This window comes from Mesoplodon bidens (genome assembly GCF_964165515.1).
Source record: "Mesoplodon bidens genome assembly, chromosome: 2".
NCBI classification, from domain to species: domain Eukaryota; kingdom Metazoa; phylum Chordata; class Mammalia; order Artiodactyla; family Ziphiidae; genus Mesoplodon; species Mesoplodon bidens.
The window spans coordinates 89,792,685-89,810,050 of NC_138177.1; the positions used below are offsets into that span (position 1 = coordinate 89,792,685).

The window sequence follows — 17,366 nt, forward strand, 5'->3', positions numbered from 1 at the left end:
AACTCCCCCGTTAGCTGCCAGCATATGACTGGTTGAGATGATTTAAAGAATCAATCTATTGGAGCCTCAAAAATGGCCATATGGACCCAAGGATCCCACTACTGGGCATATACCCTGAGAAAACCATAATTCAGAAATAGACGTACCACAATGTTCACTGCAGCACTATTTACAATAGCCAGGACACAGAACCAACCTAAATGTCCATCGACAGATGAATGGATAAAGAAGAAGTGGCACATGTACACAATGGAATATTACTCAGCCATAAAAAGAAACGAAATTGAGTTATTTGTAGTGAGGTGGATGGACCTAGAGTCCATCATACAGAGTGAAGTAAGTCAGGAAGAGAAAAATACCGTATGCTAACGCGTATATATGGAATCTAAAAATAATGGCACTGATGAACCTAGTTGCAGGGCAGGAATAAAGAGGCATAGAGAATGGACTTGATGACGTGGGGTGGGAGGGCGAAGCTGGGGCAAAGAGAGTAGCATCGACGTATATACACTACCGAATGTAAAATAGTTGGCTGGTGGGAAGCAGCAGCATAGCACAGGGAGATGGGCTCGGTGCTTTGCGATGACCTAGAGGGGTGGGGTAGGGAGGGTGGGAGGGTGGCTCAAGAGGGATGGGATATGGGGACATGTGTATGCATATGGCTGATTTGTTGCGCAACAGCAACTAACACAGTATTGTGAAGCAATTATACTCCAATAAATATCTATTAAAAGGAATGGCCATATGAAGTAGATATTGTTACTTATATTCTTAACAGATGAAGAATGTAAGGCTGTGTGACCATGGACTCAGAAAATTAAGCTGTTGAGACTTGAACTCAGGTTTTTCTGGTTTTAAATCATCAACTCTTGGTTTTACAATGCCAGGCATGAGAAGCCCAGATACCTACCGAGTAATAGGGAAATCTCATTGAGATTTGAAATGTACTGTCCACAACATGGCTAATCCACGTGTGAATAATGCAGAATTGATTGTGTATTGTCTTCATTAACATTTGTAGGAAGTTGTACTCTATGATTTCAAATTCTGATTATTTGAATAGGCTGAATTCATATTAAATTTATACCAAATTTCCAGCAAAATACGTGCTTATATACATTTGGAAAGTGCAATGATGGGAAACATTTGGGAAAACAGAATTTTGCTCTAGACACACACACACATGAGGTAGGGAACTAAAGTTATATTGTCACCAATGTTCTGGAGACTGTCCTAGTGATTTTAACCCTGTTATTAAATATAACGTGATCATGAGATTAGTTTCCCTCGTGTTCACCTCTTACCAAATCCTAATAGAAAATGCCATTGAAAAATCCTATCTCAACTAATATTTGTTCAGATTTAACAAATTTGAGTACCTTTGTACTATATGCCAAGTAATGTATTAGGCATTGGGGATAGAGCTGTGGTCTAGGTATGGTCTGTGCTCTCATGAAGCTTCTAGTGGGGGAGAACTAGACAATAAATACCCCATTTAACTCAATGTAGATTAATGCAGAAATAGACTAAACATGCTGCTTTAGGGCAAGGTGAAGTTGTGTCTCTGAATCATGTGTATTATGCAGGGAAAAAACATACACCAAGGGATAAAGTAGCTCTTAGCTTCAGCTTACACGGTACTGGTGAAACAAAAAATTTCATACCTTCTATAATTCCAATTATAGAATTCTTGAAAGAGATGGACTTTGGTTTTCTGTAGAGTTTTAAAATTTCCTACGAAGTTTCTTTTTGTGTCCGTTTAAATAGAATCAGAAATAATCTTATTAGCAAAAGCAATGGTTTTGTGATATGTAACGGCTTTCAATTCATCTTTCTGTCACAGAATTTATCTTGGAGAAATGTATCGTTTTTAGTAATAAGATAAATTTACATATTTTAGTTCTGCAAGTAAGGTAAGGCCTTAGGTGTGGTATTTCACAAAGGATATCACAGTGCAACTTTTGTATTTGGTGCCAGTGTCATTGACAAAAGTGAAATACTAAAATAATTCATTCACTCAAACATTTTCTCAGTTCCATATGCAAGGTACCGTGTCCCCAGAAGCTAATACAGTTTGAAGAAGGAAACATATTCTGTAAACATACAATGATAACTAAAAGCAATATATTAAAAAATGAATGTACAGGTAATTCCAACAATTTTAAGAGTTTAAAAGTGTATTTAGTAATTTCTCCAGGAGATGGCACTGTTGAGTTGGCTTTTTACTTTTCGGACAGTAAGACAATAGACCATTCATCTTTGTGTCACCCAAACAAAGAAATATTCCTGTATAGCCCCTCTTCTCTCCCCGGCTAATCACATGCTACTGGAACTGACTGTCTTGTGATCTACTCCACAGTTGGCACAGATTAAAAAATAATCTCTTAAAAAAATTATCTGACACATTGTAGTTAGTGGAAAGGAACAAATTGTTCACCAGTTTTCATGGAGCTTTATCTCGTCAGTTCAGTAGCTGAGAACCTGGAATACTATTTTAGTGATTTTACCATCCTGCTCAGATGCCATTCAAAAATATTTTTCACTTGTCATGTCTTACTATGGTTGTTCTGGCAGAATGTAAATTTGTACATTTTTGTTTGCAAATTAATGTGACTAGAGGATTTTAATGTAAACCTTGGGTTCGGTGCACTGCACCATTCATTTTCCTCTCCAATAAATATATTCTCATTCGGGTTTACCTGCAGTTAATAGTTAAAAGTAATTTTTAGTTGCTTTCTTTATTTGGGTATAACGTGTTGTATACTTTGTGTCTTTCTATTTGTTCCCTTTTCTTCTGAACAACTGGCATTCTGAAGAGATGGAGTCAATAAAGAGAACATCCAGAACTGGTTTTACCTGCACTGCATGTTCCAGAATAAAGTTATGGGTGTAGTTTCTGCGATAAAGGGAACAGCGTAGGGGTTTTGTTTTATTTATTGGAGGCGGGATGTTAATTCAGGGGATATTATATATTGAAAACCAAACTTGTGCAGTGTGCTCACTGCAGGGTTAAGGCACCCTGATAAATATGCATCTATGCAATGATCATGTCTAAAGTCGGCACTGAGCCGACTTTATAAAACGGGGCAATTCTCTTGCCCCCTTTTACCTGCCCCTAAGCTACTTTCTAACTCCAGGAAAATCAATAAGCAACTCCTTCTTTGGCTTAACCCCTTGCATAAGAGGAAGGTGAGTGAGGAGAGACTTTTCTCCAGGCTTGCGTGAGTCATGGATGTTCTGATGTCTGCCTCCATGAGACTTAGCCCACACAGTTCTCCTTCACCTTGTGTCAGCAAGGCGGCTGCTTCAGCAGACAATGGGCGCTGCAGCGTGCGGGGGTTTAAAAACCAGAAGCACCGGTTCATGACGGAGCCCCCTTTTCCAGCTGAGCAAACTCAGGGATCCCCCGAGATTTTCCAGGCGCTCCCACAACCCAAGGAATTTTAGGGGTGTCTCTGGGGGAGAAGAGGGGACCAACCCAGCCCCAACTTGAGGGTGCCAGAGGGAGCAAAGAAGGGTCGGGGCGCCACGAAGCGGGGGCGTTCTTGTGAAGGAGGGAAGCTCCTGCGTTAACTCTAGAAGCCCGGCCTCGGATACGCCGGCGAGGGGGGGATGACCTCAGCCGTCTCTGCCACGTTCCAGCCAATCAGTCCCGCAACTTGGCATCCTAATCCAGGACCCCCGAAGCCGGAGGCGACGCGAGCCAATGAGCAGTGGGCCGGGGAAGAAGGACAGGCGGCCAGCCTATGGGGGCGGAGAGGCCCGGCTGCGCATACCCAAGGAGCGCCGGGCTCGGGATCGGGGGTGTGGCGCGGCGCCGGCGGGGGTGGGCGGGCGCGCCGGGCGGCAGGTGTCGGCAGCGTAGGCATTCGGCGGCGATGGAGCGGCCCCGGGGAGCTGCTGGCGACCTCTCGCGCTGGCCCCACGGTCTCCTCCTCCTCCTCCTCCTCCAGCTGCTGCCGCCGGCGACCCTCGGCCAGGACCGGCTGGACGCGCCGCCACCGCCTGCTGCGCCGCTGTCGCGCTGGTCCGGCCCCGTCGGGGTGAGCTGGGGGCTGCGCGCGGCCGCGCCCGGGGGCCCGGCTCCCCGCGGCGGCCGTTGGCGCCGCAGCGCTCTCGACGAGGATGAGGACTGCGGCGGGGTCCGGGACTTCGTCGTCAGGCTAGCGAACAACACGCACCAGGTGAGCGGGCGCCGGGCCCGGGCACCGCCCGGACTACGAGGTGCCACCCGCGGGCCTCTGGCGGCCGGCCCGCGCACCCGGCTCCTCTTTCTCTGTCCGCGAGCCTCGCGTCCCAACGGAGGAGACCCCGGCCGCTCGCCCGCCGCGCGGCGCCCGCGCCACCTGGGCCGCGGCCCCGAAACTACGGCGGTCGGGCGGGCCGCGTCGGGCCCGGAGAGCGGCCCCCGGACGCCGCAGCCCGGGCAGCTGTGTTTCGTCACAGGGGAAGCCGGCTTAGACTTTCACGACATTCTTTTTTTAAGTTGTCAGCATCTCTCGAGCGTTGTTGTTTTCCGTCTGTATAAATAATTTGGATCCAACAACGCTATACCCCAACAGGAAGCTGGAGGAGTAATTACCTCTTAAGTGGTTGGAGAAGTTGGGGCTAAGCAGAAACAAACGTGTGTCCTCGCGGGGTCAGTACTTTCAGGGTGGGTAGGCGGGTGTTCAGAAATCCCAAAGCAATGATTAGGTTCCTGTGTGTGTTTTAATAGTTAAAGGAACAAGCTTGGCAGTGGGGTGACAGCGTATGTGTGCTCTCTCTTACGCCTTCAACTTGACCTTCTGTCATGGCATTGGACTCTGACCAGGATGTCTAGATCCTGTTGTAACAAGGTTTACAGTGGCTAAGAAACACATTGCAGATACTCTGCTTTGAGCTAGGTCCTAGTCGGACACTTTAAAAATTGTGGCAGTTCTGTTTCTGGGGACAAGCAACCCAACCTCTGCACACTACTGTGTTGACAAAGCCAGTTGTTGGCAACATCCTGGCTACTTACTTGCTCTAGATCAGCTCGGGCATCTTCCTCGTGTTTTTTCTAGAACTACCGGTTTAATTGTTGCATAATGTATTTTCAGTTTAATGCATTTTCTCTCTTATATCTCTTCCTCATTCAAAGAGAGTTGCACATGGGGACAGAGGTGAGTGGCTAACTGCACTTGTCTTCGTTATACCACATTCTGTATCAGCCGAGTCTCAATCTCCCCTTGATCTTTCTCCCTCTGCCTGGACTTGTTACCTGTGCAGAATTCTCTGATCTGGGGACCCAGGGCAATTGCAGTCAAAGCATAAGCAGTCAGGGAGAACTCTTGCTAAACGCAGTCCAAGCAGCAGCTGCATAAAAGTGGCCAAGCTAGCGCTGACGTGTGGGATGGGTTGGGTGCAGATAGGGCAGAATGAGAACTGGGAAGTCTTCCCATTTGATGAAGGGGAAAAAATGTGTAGACTTCCATCTCACGGTGGAGAGTTGAGAAAGGCTTTACAACACCAGTGCCTAATTTATAACGGGAGCACTTCCTTCCTTGAGCCAGCCAGACACAGCATTCTTACTCCATATTTGGATTATTCTCTTGCTGATTGACCTACCTTTAGGACCTGGGGCTACTCCTGGATTTATTCCTTTAGTCAGAATCTTCCCTGGTTGGTTTGAATTTATATGTCATTTGCAATATATTGATTTCTAAAGCAAGAGGTTGAAAAAACTGGCTCAGGGGGTTCTTAGGCCAGATCTACTCAAGAGCAGATCTGAAACCTCATTCTTTGAAGTCCACATGTTAATAAAAAAATCTTCCCTCTTTTTCTTTCATTTTATTTAGTTATTGTTTCCAGTGATTTTTTAAACTTATTTTTTTGTCTTCTTTCATTGACCTCATTTAAACGAACTGTTTTTGCATTTCTTAATCATCCATGGTTTCTTCAGAGATCCCATCCTTTTTGTAGCATGTGTATGTGGTAAAAGTGGAACCACTGTTAATAATCTTCACCTTAGAAATGGTTGAATAAAGCAGTTCTTAGTGGTGCACCCCCTTAACCAAGAACTGTTATCTAGTGGTCTGTTCTGCTTTTCAGTTCTATATTTTTAGAAGTCATAATAAGTCATCCTGAATTCTGCTGAAGAGATCTGGTGTTGGGGGAGCCTTTATAAACAGTGTGAAATAAAAGTATAAGCATAACAGAACAACTTTTTTTTTTTTTAATTTATTTACTTATTTATTTATTTTTGCTGTGTTTCTGTGCAAGGACTTTCTCTAGGTGCGGCGAGCGGGGGCCACTCTTCATCGCGGTGCGCGGGCCTCTCACTATCGTGGCCTCTGTTGTTGCGGAGCACAGGCTCCAGATGCGCAGGCTCAGTAGTTGTGGCTCACGGGCCCAGTTGCTCCGCGGCATGTGGGATCCTCCCAGACCAGGGCTCGAACCCGTGTCCCCTGCATTGGCAGGCGGATTCTCAACCACTGCGCCACCAGGGAAGCCCCAGAACAACTTTTTATTAGAAATATTGTATACTTTTGTACAGCTGGGAAAGTGCCATTTAGAGTAGTTTTTCATAAGATGACAGGATTCAATTCCCAAGAAAAATGAAAAGTTTGTTGTTCTCTTATTTGTTATAACTTGCTGTTCATGTCAAGCCACATTGCTTCATGTAGTCAGTGTACATGAATGTCCTCCAAAAGTCCAAGATGTGCTAGATACTGGGGGTGCCAAGATACAAAGAAGAGATAATTCAGACTGGAGAACGAAAAGCCTCAGAAAGTTTTAGCAAATCTCCTAGACCTGGTTCTATGGCTTATTTGGCTTTGTGAGAATATGTTGGTGTTTAACTAATCTTCTTAAGAAAGCAAAGTAGAACTAAAGCATGATAGTGCTTTTATAGTCTTCTGGTTTTAGGAGACCTGTGCCCTAATGACCTATATAACTCAGTCTCTTCACTCATGAAATCCAGCAAGTATGTGTGTGTGCGTATTTATAAATGATTTTTTCTTAGACTAAAGAATAACCTTCCTTTTGCCTTTAACCCCAAACTCTTTTCATGCCACACTGTTAACTGATTCTTTCCTTTAAGTGCTTGGAATGTTCATGACATGTATAACCTTTGTGCATGAGAGAAGTTGAGCAAGCCTAGATTTTATTAATGTTGGTTGCTAAGTTGGATTGCTTCCAAACATTCCTCCTATAAGCACCCCTTTGAGGTTAGGCATGAAGCTCTGTCTTAAAGAAACAGATGAAATGCCTTGGTCAGAGTTATGGTGGTGGCTGACATAATTTCCTTACTTCTCATTCCTGAGCTCAGACTATTTGACAATTTCCTTAAAGCTTTTAAAATTTAGGATTAGAAAGCCAGGAATGTTGTTCATTCTCTGTCCTCCTTCTGTTCCTGTCATTAACTACTTCTTTACACATAACTTCCCAACTTCTACCCCAACATCAAAGCATCTGGTTTCTTATATAAACAGGCCCTGTAGTGAGGTTGTGTTGTATGGGGTGTCAGCTCTGAGAAGAATGCATGTATTTGTTTGCTGGTGCTGGCAGGGCTGAGTCCAGGCTGACAGGACTGAATGTGCCTGTTGGAGGCTTCAGGGAGCTGCCGCTCTTAGCCAGTTGTGGATCTTTGTCACACCCAGAAATCTGAAGGTCAGTGCCTTTAACTGCCCCGGAACTTTCTAACTGCCTCATTTATCCCAGTACCCAGCCTCTCTTCATACTGCCTTCCCCGCCACTTCCACCGTCACCCTCTAGTTAATCTTTCTTGAGTCCTGTTTCATCCGTTAGTGTTGGGGTCAAGGAATAGGAATTCCATAGGATCTCCTTCCTGGTCCTGGTTGAGCAGAATGAGCAAAGTCCTCATGAGGACTCTGTGCCCATACAGTATACTCATCAGACTTTTAATCCCTACAGGATGTTAAAATGAATTCTGTATTGGGTATTTCAGTTAGAAGTATCAGTAAAGTTGATGAAGTATATTTATCTGGGGAAATGTTAGTTTTCATCTGAGGTTTGGTTGAGGTGAGGGTAGAGGGCTAGCCAGGTAGGACAAGTGGCTCAAAGGGAATGCAGGGTAACAATTAGGTAAGTTCTCTGCTGACTCAAATTTTTGGTTCTGCGCATAGTGATTTTTAATTAGAAAATTAAAAATCACTATGATGAGTCTCCTGTTCTGGTCAATTTCTAATGACTATTTTCTTTCTGTAATGATAATAATAATAGGCTCCTCATCCTGCTGTTTTGATCTGATATTTTGTGTTAGGTTCACATAGGCTATTAACAGCTTCTTTTGCACTCTGCCAATTTCAAATCAACTCTTGCCAATAAACGTTGGGTTCTCAGTGGGTGACTGCAGAAACCATGCCCCCCAACTTTGTCCTAGTTGGCCTGTTACTCATGTGATCCTCACAGAAAGGGCAGTGCTTGAGGGCAGTGGTCAGATCAGGAGTCACATTTCCTCTTCTTCCTCCCTTTCTACCCCTCAAGCTGTCTTTGCAGAAAGTGAACTGTGCTTTGAGACTGGAGAAATGAAGTGCAGATGTTTTATATGATGAGAAGCTAATGTTAAGGTAGACCAGATATCAAATTTGACGTGTAATTAAAAATACAGCTTTTCTAGCAGAGGGCTGTGTGGCAATGGCTCCAAAAAAAGATACTGCATTTGTAAATTTCTAAAAAAAAAAAAAAAAATTTTTTTTTCAGTTACTTTTCGGTACGCAGGCCTCTCACTGTTGTGGCCTCTCCCATTGAGGAGCACAGGCTCCGGACGGGCAGGCTCAGCGGCCATGGCTCACGAGCCTAGCCGCTCCACGGCACGTGGGATCCTCCCGGACCGGGGCACGAACCCATGTCCCCTGCATCAGCAGGCGGACTCTCAACCACTGCGCCACCAGGGAAGCCCTCAGTTACCTTTTTATCTTTTTCTAACCAGTGTTTCTGTTGCATCTTGTACTCTTCTATTTAAATGCTTGGTGAAAACTTGTTCTTCCCACTGTCTACGTGGCCTCACTGATCTGTATGTAGGTGGTTTTGAGGAGTAATGGGGCTCGGAACAAACTGGTCAATTTCAGTCTGTTCTAGGCAGGGTTTTTTTTACTGACACTGTAATGGTGACTGCAGTCAAAATTGGGTTAGTAATATGTGGCTTTGAGCTAGCTGAGTTGAATGAATCTTCATGATAGACGCTTCATACCTTTAGAGGTTGTTAGGTGAATGCTGGACATGTGGTTTTTTTTGTTTGGTTTGGTTTTGTTTTTTAAGATTGGGGCTATTTTTTCCTTCTCTGTCCTCAACCCCAGTCTCAGGAAATCACAACAAAAACAAAATCTTCCATTCAGAGCCTGTGGTGTTTTCCTGAGAAAGTTTTCTGTGAATGTAATTTATTTTCTGTTTTGCATTTCAGTATCTGGCCCTCAACTCCTCATCTACAGCATGAGAAGTTTTGGACTAGATTTAAAATGTCTAAAAAACTCTGTGATTAATATGGAAGAAGAGGAGGCCAAAGGTTGTTATCACAAATGTTTACTGGTTGTTTCCAAGTTTAGAAGCAAATTGTGGCTGTTCCATTTCCCAGTTGAACTTGAACATAGCCTGGATTTCACATCTGGGGGTAATTTGTTACCACCTCCAGAGCTTGCTTCAGTGAAATATGAGTGTTCTTAAAGATAACAGGAGTATTTCTTTTTTTCATATAATTGTGAAAGACATTTGACTTTTATTTTTTGGGAAATACTTTATTGTTCCTTGTTGGCTGAAAAAAATCTAATGCAAATCAAAGCTACTAGCTTGGATATTCCAAAAGCAAACCAAATAGATATCTAGCAGTAAATTTGTTTTTTCTTTTCCTTCCCTACAGTACTCTGCCAAAACTGGGGCTTTTATTTTTTCTTTTTGTCTTGGCTGCCTGTGTGCTTGAAAATAGATGGTCAGCTTCCCATTAATATACTCAGCCCTATGCAAGTTAGAAACTTACATGTGATTAATTGGCTTGATTTATTTTCATTAGAAGAAAATGTATGGTTTTTTCCTTCTAGGGCTTATGAGTAGTATCTCTCTTACGTTTGATTTTGTTAAGAGTTTTGCTCTTTTTTTTCCTGTATGTTCTAAAAAACTAAGTTCTAATATTGTAGTTGAGCCTGTTTGCAAATCTGATTCAACAGTAAGATCACCCTGAAGTACCAAGAGAAATTGAACTGGGAAGGAAATTTTTAACTGACGTTAGTACTTCCCAGCCAGGTTAGTTCAGATCAATGTTTATCTGGTACCTGCTCTTTGTCAAAGAGATTCACATCATAAATATGCTATATGCAAAATTCAAAAAAGACTTCTTAATACTCAGATTTGAATCCTGGCTCTGCTGCTTCATAGTTGTATGGTGTGATCATAGACAATCACTTAACTTCTCTGACCTTTATTTATTTATTTATTTTAAACTGGAGAATCAGTTTTAGGATTATTTGGAGGGTCAAACGAGAAGTTTTATCAAAATGTTTTGTTAAATGTATTGTGTAGATATCTTTCACTCACACATTTCTGGAGTTCTGGCCTGTACATAAGAAAAGTTAAACATTAAAAACATCCACATTGATGTCATCTTAAGGATTTAGCTGTTCAGAGACGGCTTGCTGAGAGTTTGGAAGAAATTTTGAAGAAGGCATGACCACTGCAGTGCAGTGGTCTGGGAAGGCCTCATGGATGAAGAGAGAATCAAGGTGTGGAGGGAATTCTTAGGGAGACCTGTAAAGGCATGGAGGTAGGGAAGTCCAAGACATGCTCAGGGGATGATCAGTGGGGACTTTCTGTTGGGGAGAAGTAGTTGATGAGGAGTATGAAAGACTAAGGTTTCCAGGAAAACATATAGAGAAGTAAAAAAAGATAGCTCTTCCTGCCGATGCAGGAGACACGGGTTCGTGCCCTGGTCCGGGAGGATCCCACATGCCATGGAGCGGCTGGGCCCATGAGCCATGGCCGCTGAGCCTGCGCGTCTGGAGCCTGTGCTCCACAACGGGAGAGGCCACAGCAGTGGGAGGCCCGCATACGCAAAAAAAAAAAAAAGATAGCTCTTTGTGGGGGATGGAAAGAGAGGGGAGGTATGGGGAGGGAGTCTGCCATTAGGACTTACTGGGGAAAGTGTTTTAACAGGTAGTGGTTGACATGAGGCTAGAGCTGGATAAACCAGAGGTGGAAATGGGGAGCCAAGAAGAGTTATCCTTTTGGAGGTTGACCGTTACTGTGCTCTTGGAAGAGTATGTCCAACAGGAGAGCAGAATAGAGGGCAGGGCCGACCATCTTTTATACTTGAAGTGCTCAAGGTTCCAAGAAACAATCCAGGACTCCTGGACCTTATTGAAGGAGGTTGTGAGCCCAGGCATGAGGAACCCAGGAGCTATAAGACAGTGAAGCCCGGGAACAGATTTTTCTGAACATTTGTGAACAAGGGTAAGATTGAACTCTTGCTGATAATGTGCTTAACAGTTTGCATCATAGATTGTTAAGCTGATTAACTGGTCAGATCTCTTACCAAGAAGGCTAAATGACTTGCTTACAGGCCAAGAGCTGGGCATAGAACACTTATGTCCCAACATGGTGCTGCATTTGGAAGTGTTTCATAGAGATATTTTAAGTCAATGCATTTGCTTTAGGGATAAGGCAAGGTTATAGACCCCAGTTGTAAGTCATGTAGTTGTGAATTCCTCTCTGCTCCTTGAGGTCATAGTTCCCTCAACAGAGCTCAATTAGCCCTTCTAAGCCTCAGCTCCCCATCATGTAAAATGAAGTGTTATCATAAGGCTTCAAAGAGAGAATGTTTTGAAAACCTTGAATCCTACCACATATGTAGGATTTATGTCATTTCTTTTTTTTTTTAATTTATTTAATTTATTTTTGGCTGCCCTGGGACTTCGTTGCTGTGCGTGGGCTTTCTCTAGTTGCGGCGAGCGGGGCTACTCTTCGCTGTGGTGCGTGGGCTTCTCATTGCAGTGGCATCTCTTGTTGCAGAGCACGGGCTCTAGGTGTGCGGGCTTCAGTAGTTGTGGCACATGGGCTCAGTAGTTGTGGCTCTCAGGCTCTAGAGCACAGGCTCAGTAGTTGTGGCGCACAGCTTAGTTGCTCCGCGGCATGTGGGATCTTCCCGGAACAGGGCTCAAACCCGTGTCCTCTGCAGTGGCAGGCGGATTTGTAACCACTGCGCCACCAAGGAAGCCCTATGTCATTTCTTAATAAGCCTGTTGATACATTACTGTGTCCATAGAGTCCAATTGTCAGCCAAATGATCCTGATAAATACCAACTCCAGAGGAACATGTGCATAAAAGGAGACAGATGAGGCATAAATGTATTTGGTTTTATCACTTGGCAGGGTTGGGTGACAGGCTTGGGCGGAGGTGGCAAGAATGAGAGTGAGTCAAGATTGGCAGAAATGTAAGAAGCATATGTGTTCTTTTCTTTTTTTTTAACCTTCATGATTACATCAAAATTTTAACTGGTTAATATGAGTGATACTAACAAGTGGTATTAATTGGAGTTCTTTGAGGCCGTGGTTAGGAAGGAATGTGATCACAGGTTAGACCTGGATTCAAACTTCAGTGGTAACCAGGGACAGATGACTCTTAGTGAACCTTAGTTTTTTCATCTATAAAATGGATATACTAATACGTACCTTTTAGGGTCCTTGTGAAGATTAAATGAGACAGTGTAGAATTTGGTGTGTATTCATCCTTTATTGGATGTTTTTTATAATGATTATCTACACAAAGCTTCTAATGCATTACCAGTTAGATGCTCAGATATTTGTGTATGCACTTAAATTTTTTTTCCACAGCTGAAATATTCCAGGAAAATTAGTATGGGTACTCACAGGAACCAAATCTGTGTTAAGAATTATGTACTAGTTATGTCCTTGGACTTGGAGCTAAAAAAAAATTGGGTATGGTGAAGGAGAGACCATCTATTCAAAGTGTCTTTCTTGAAGCTATGGGAGATGGAGGAGAAAATAACCCCACCATCATCAGATACCTGGTCATCTGGTTATAATATTTTCAAGTATATATAGTTATTTACTTATAGTGTTAAAGAGCTTACAATTTAAAAAAATAAGGCTACTTATAATTCAATAACTATTTCTCTTCTCATTCATTAAGCTTTAAATATGTGGTTTTAAGTTGACAGCTCTAAAATAGCACTTTGCTTGTTTCACCTTGATTCATTAACTGAGCAATCACTATTAGCTTTGTACTCTATTGACCTCTGTAACGTTTTAAGAAATATTAGTGAGATGTGATAGGTACTCCTCAAGAACTTAGCTTGAGAGCGTGGCAGACCAGAATGTTAATGGAATTATTCTTCATAATGCACGTATATCTTTAAGGTAGTATCTCACCACTTCCTGGCCTACGTTAACTCTGCTCTAGTTGAAGTTCCCTTCTCACCAGTCCCTTTAGCTTGCCATGTGCTCTGTTGCTTCTCCATTTTTGTTTTCATGGCATTCCTCCTGTCTGAATGCCTTTCTTGCTCTGCTTGTTTTTTTTTCTGTTCTAGCCTACAACATTTAACAATGCCATGTAATCCAGCACTTTACTATAGTATTCTATTTTGTATTCACTTTCATTTATTCAATTGGTATTCTCCAGATTATAAACACCTTAAAGGTAGTACAAGCATGGCCCCTTAACTTCACCCTTTTGCCTCACATAGTGCTGGAGAAAGCGTAGTCGTTAAATGTGTAGTCTGGAGTCAGACAGACAGAAGCTTGAATCCTTGCTCTACCACTTACCAGCTGTGTAACTTTGGGAGAATTACTTAGCCTCTCTGACCCTCCTTCTTCATCTGTAAAGTAGCAGTGGTGCTTTATATATCATGAGTGCTCAGTAAAGGTCAATATTATTATTATTCAGCAACCTTTTATTGAGCACCTACTATGTGTTGGGCCTTGTACTAGGTACTGGGAACTGATTTGGAACACAACAGACAAGATCCCTGCCTTTATGGACCAGTAGAGAAAATGGACATTAAACACACATATGTAATTACAAATACAATAAGTACCAAGAAGGAAAAAAGCAACTACAGGAGAATAATTGACAGAGGTCCTTTTAGCCTGGGGCACTAGGAAGCACTTGCTGAGAAATTACTTAAACTGGTACTGGAAGATGAATAGAATTTTTCCTGTAGGAGTGTGCCAGACAGAGAGAAAAGCATGTTCACAGGCCTGGGGCTAGAAAGAGCGTGGTGCACCCAGAGGTCTGGAAGAAGGCCAGTGTGGCTGCAGCAGAGGGAGGCCGGGCTGGTCCCCACACCCAGTGGGGACCGGTGAGCTTTTATGGTCCAGTCAGCTGGCCACTGGCGCATATCCTTTCATCACTTTCTTTTCTTTGAAATAAGATTAAGATGTAAAAATTAAATGCTAACAGTTTGAAATTTAACTCATTTATTAGGCATGATTAGAAATGAGTTATCCCATGAAGATGAGTTTTTCGAAAACTAAGCCTAGGGTAGCCTACCCTTTTGAATGCCAAAGTTTGTTGTTCTTGTTGTTTTTAATGGACATCTTTCTAAAATACGTCTCTGCCTTCTTTGTCAGCAGTATGACCTTGGATCATTAAGGAGTTTAAATTATGCTGTATCACGACTCACATTATTTTAAAGTGGTATGGCATTAATGCCCTCAAGGTCTGTTGAGATTTGTGGGGCTATTTTCTCCCATTTTGAATGGCCCAGATTTATAAGCTTAGTGCCATTGTCTGCCTGTTGAAGTTTACTCTTTTTTTCCTGCAGAAATGATAGTCCCCTTGCAATATCCTGTTCCTTCTTGCTGCTGTCCCTGTCTCTAGATACAGTGTCCCCCAAATTTAACTTCTGTAAGCTAAGAAATTTTACTTAGCTTAATTTTACTTCTGTAAGATGCTTCTGTAAGAAAAAGATTTCTAATTTTAGGCAGTCTGACAGGTTTAGCAGATTGATTTAGAGTGACGGTCTGCAGGTTTCTCTTGTGGTCAGGTGCGTAGGGTTTTATTGCATGGACAGTGTCATCAGAGGTCTCTCTCCCTTGCTTCCTTTCAGTGAGTGTCCAGGTTGTTGAGGTTTCTAGATAATGGAGTTGCTGTTACCCTTTCCTGTTGACACTAGAGTATTGTGGAGCAACGGGCTGATTTTTGTTGTTGTTTTTTTCCCAAATGAAGGCAGAGCAGTGGAAAAGCAAACTGAGTTGTGAAATTATTGATGAGTCATAGAATTTTAAAGCTTATAGGGACTGGAAATGTCATTCCAGCTTCCTCGCCTTGGTGGTGAAGTTAAGTTTTACTGCCCACGTTCACAGAGCTGTTGGCAGAGCCGGAAATGAAATTCACATTGACCAGGTATTAGCCCAGTGCTCTCCTCTGTATCATCCTGCCTCACAGAAAGCTCTGAATAATTGAATAGGTTTGCAAACTTGTATACTGTTTTATGTTTAGCCTTTTTATTTCTAAGGGTAGTCTCTGGGAGGACTGGAACATTTGTGATTTTATTTTTGGCTCATGTTTTATGATCCTAGCAGTGCCTTATTTAACAGAACTGTATTCTGTTAAGATTTTATTCCTGCCCACAAGAGCTTCGCCCAGGTTTTGTCCCAAACCTCTCTTACACCATCACTATGTCCTGTCTGTCCCTGTGTTCCCTGTTTGGGGTTTGGAAGCCTAAATCTTAAATTCCCAGCCTCTATGGGATCACCAGTGCCTTGTTATTTCATTTGATTCTTATTATTCCGTGAGTGAAGGAGCATAATTCAGTTTTACTCCTGAGGAAGTAGATTCCCAAGAGAGAAAATGATTTGTGCCCACTTTCCCAACCGGTTAGTTACTAGACCAGGCTTTAACACCCTTCTGCAATTTTATTTTCACAATGACAGGTTGTCTTCTGTAGGTTGAATATCTAGCAAGTTTAGTCTTCATTCTTAGACTTCTGTTTAGAAGTGTGTTCATAGAGTATAAGCTCCCTGAGCACAGTGTATGTGTTATCACTGCTGTGTCCGCAGTGCCCCAAAGAGGGTCCGGCACATGGTAGGCAAGCAGATGTATTTGTTGAAAGAAGGAACATGTGTGAAGGATGGCATCATTGAATTCACTCTCCGTTTACTTGCCAGAGAGGTTGCTCCTGATGGCCAGACTGTCGGGTCATCTGCAAGTGGCTTTTAAACTGGGGCGCGCCATGTGAAACTGATCCAGGCTCAGTTGTGCTGGTGTTAATTCTTTCAGTGTTTTACTTTTGATCAGGTGTGTAACTAAAGATAGGCAGAGGTTTCTCATTACCAAAATTTTTTTCCAAGCTACGGTGACTCTCGGATCCAACTTTAAGTTCTCCCAGCTATAGTAACAGTAACTTAATTAGACTTCTTGTTTGATTAGATGTGAAGACAAAGTTATTTCCGTAAAGAATGTTGTGTTTTATGGCCTTTCTCTTTTCCAGATGGAACTAGGAACTAGGGATTAGCCAAATGACCACAGAAATGGACATTTTTGTTAATTCATGATCTCTACAATGTGTGGACCTCAGGCTTTAAATGGTGGGCATTGAATGTGTGGATGAGTCTTGCATTATCCTCTGTCAAGGTGGTTGTATTTCAGAGAAGGTAGTACAAGCTGTCACCTACTTTCTAACGTAATGGGTCCCTGAAAACCAATTTGGTTATAAATGCCAGTCAGTGACTCCCTGCTGCCCAGAGCTCCCCTACCAGAGGTAAGTATATGGCTATCAGTGCCACCTGGGACACTAGAAATCACTATTCAACAGATGATGGGGTGGGGAGTAATTCGGTCACCATGGAAAAACTATAAAGAAGAAACAACACCATAAATTCTGCCACTTAGAGATCGTCGCTGTTAGTATTTGGAAGACTATGTTTTTAACCATAAATGCACACACACATGATTTTACATGCTATTCTGTAAACCTGCTTTTTACTCAACATGTTATGAATATCTTTCAATGTCAGTAAATACCTGAAACATTTTCATTAGCACCTGGTATATTGTTTCATTGCATAACATAATGCATTTAACAAAGCTTCAGTTCTTGTCTAGAATATACAGATATAGTAATATGGGGTTGTTATGTGGATTAAATGATAATGTGTGTAAGATGTTTAACACAGTAGATGGCCTGCAGGATGCAATAAACCTTCAGGTGTATAACATATTTTGTAAAGATGTGTAATTATCCCCTGATAATAAATTCCTGAGTGGGATTGCTTGGGTCATGTGGTGTGGACATTTTCAGTTCTGATTCACATCACCAAATAGCTCTCCAGAAAAGTTACAGCAGTTTATATACTCCCACCCACAGTGCACACAGGTGCTCTGGTCTCCACCCCTCACTGGATACATTTTGTCAAGCGCTTCCAACAGGTGGAAA

The 17,366-nt window shown here is 42.7% G+C and overlaps 1 protein-coding gene across 5 annotated transcripts in view; it reads left to right on the forward strand.

The window, feature by feature from the left end:
- Nucleotides 1-3,808: 3,808 nt before the first annotated feature.
- The window catches only part of SORT1 (sortilin 1), a gene marked incomplete at its 3' end in the record, with an annotated part of 71,423 nt that continues 57,865 nt past the window's right edge, over nt 3,809-17,366 (forward strand). For 3 of the 5 annotated variants that reach the window (XM_081226307.1, XM_081226306.1, XM_081226308.1), the window contains exon 1: nt 3,830-4,184. In XM_081226307.1, coding sequence (XP_081082433.1) covers nt 3,879-4,184 — 306 coding nt within the window. In that variant the 5' untranslated portion in view covers nt 3,830-3,878. Of the gene's footprint in view, nt 4,185-17,366 lie in introns of all 5 variants that reach the window. The other 2 variants (XM_081226305.1, XM_081226304.1) reach the window with 1 other exon arrangement.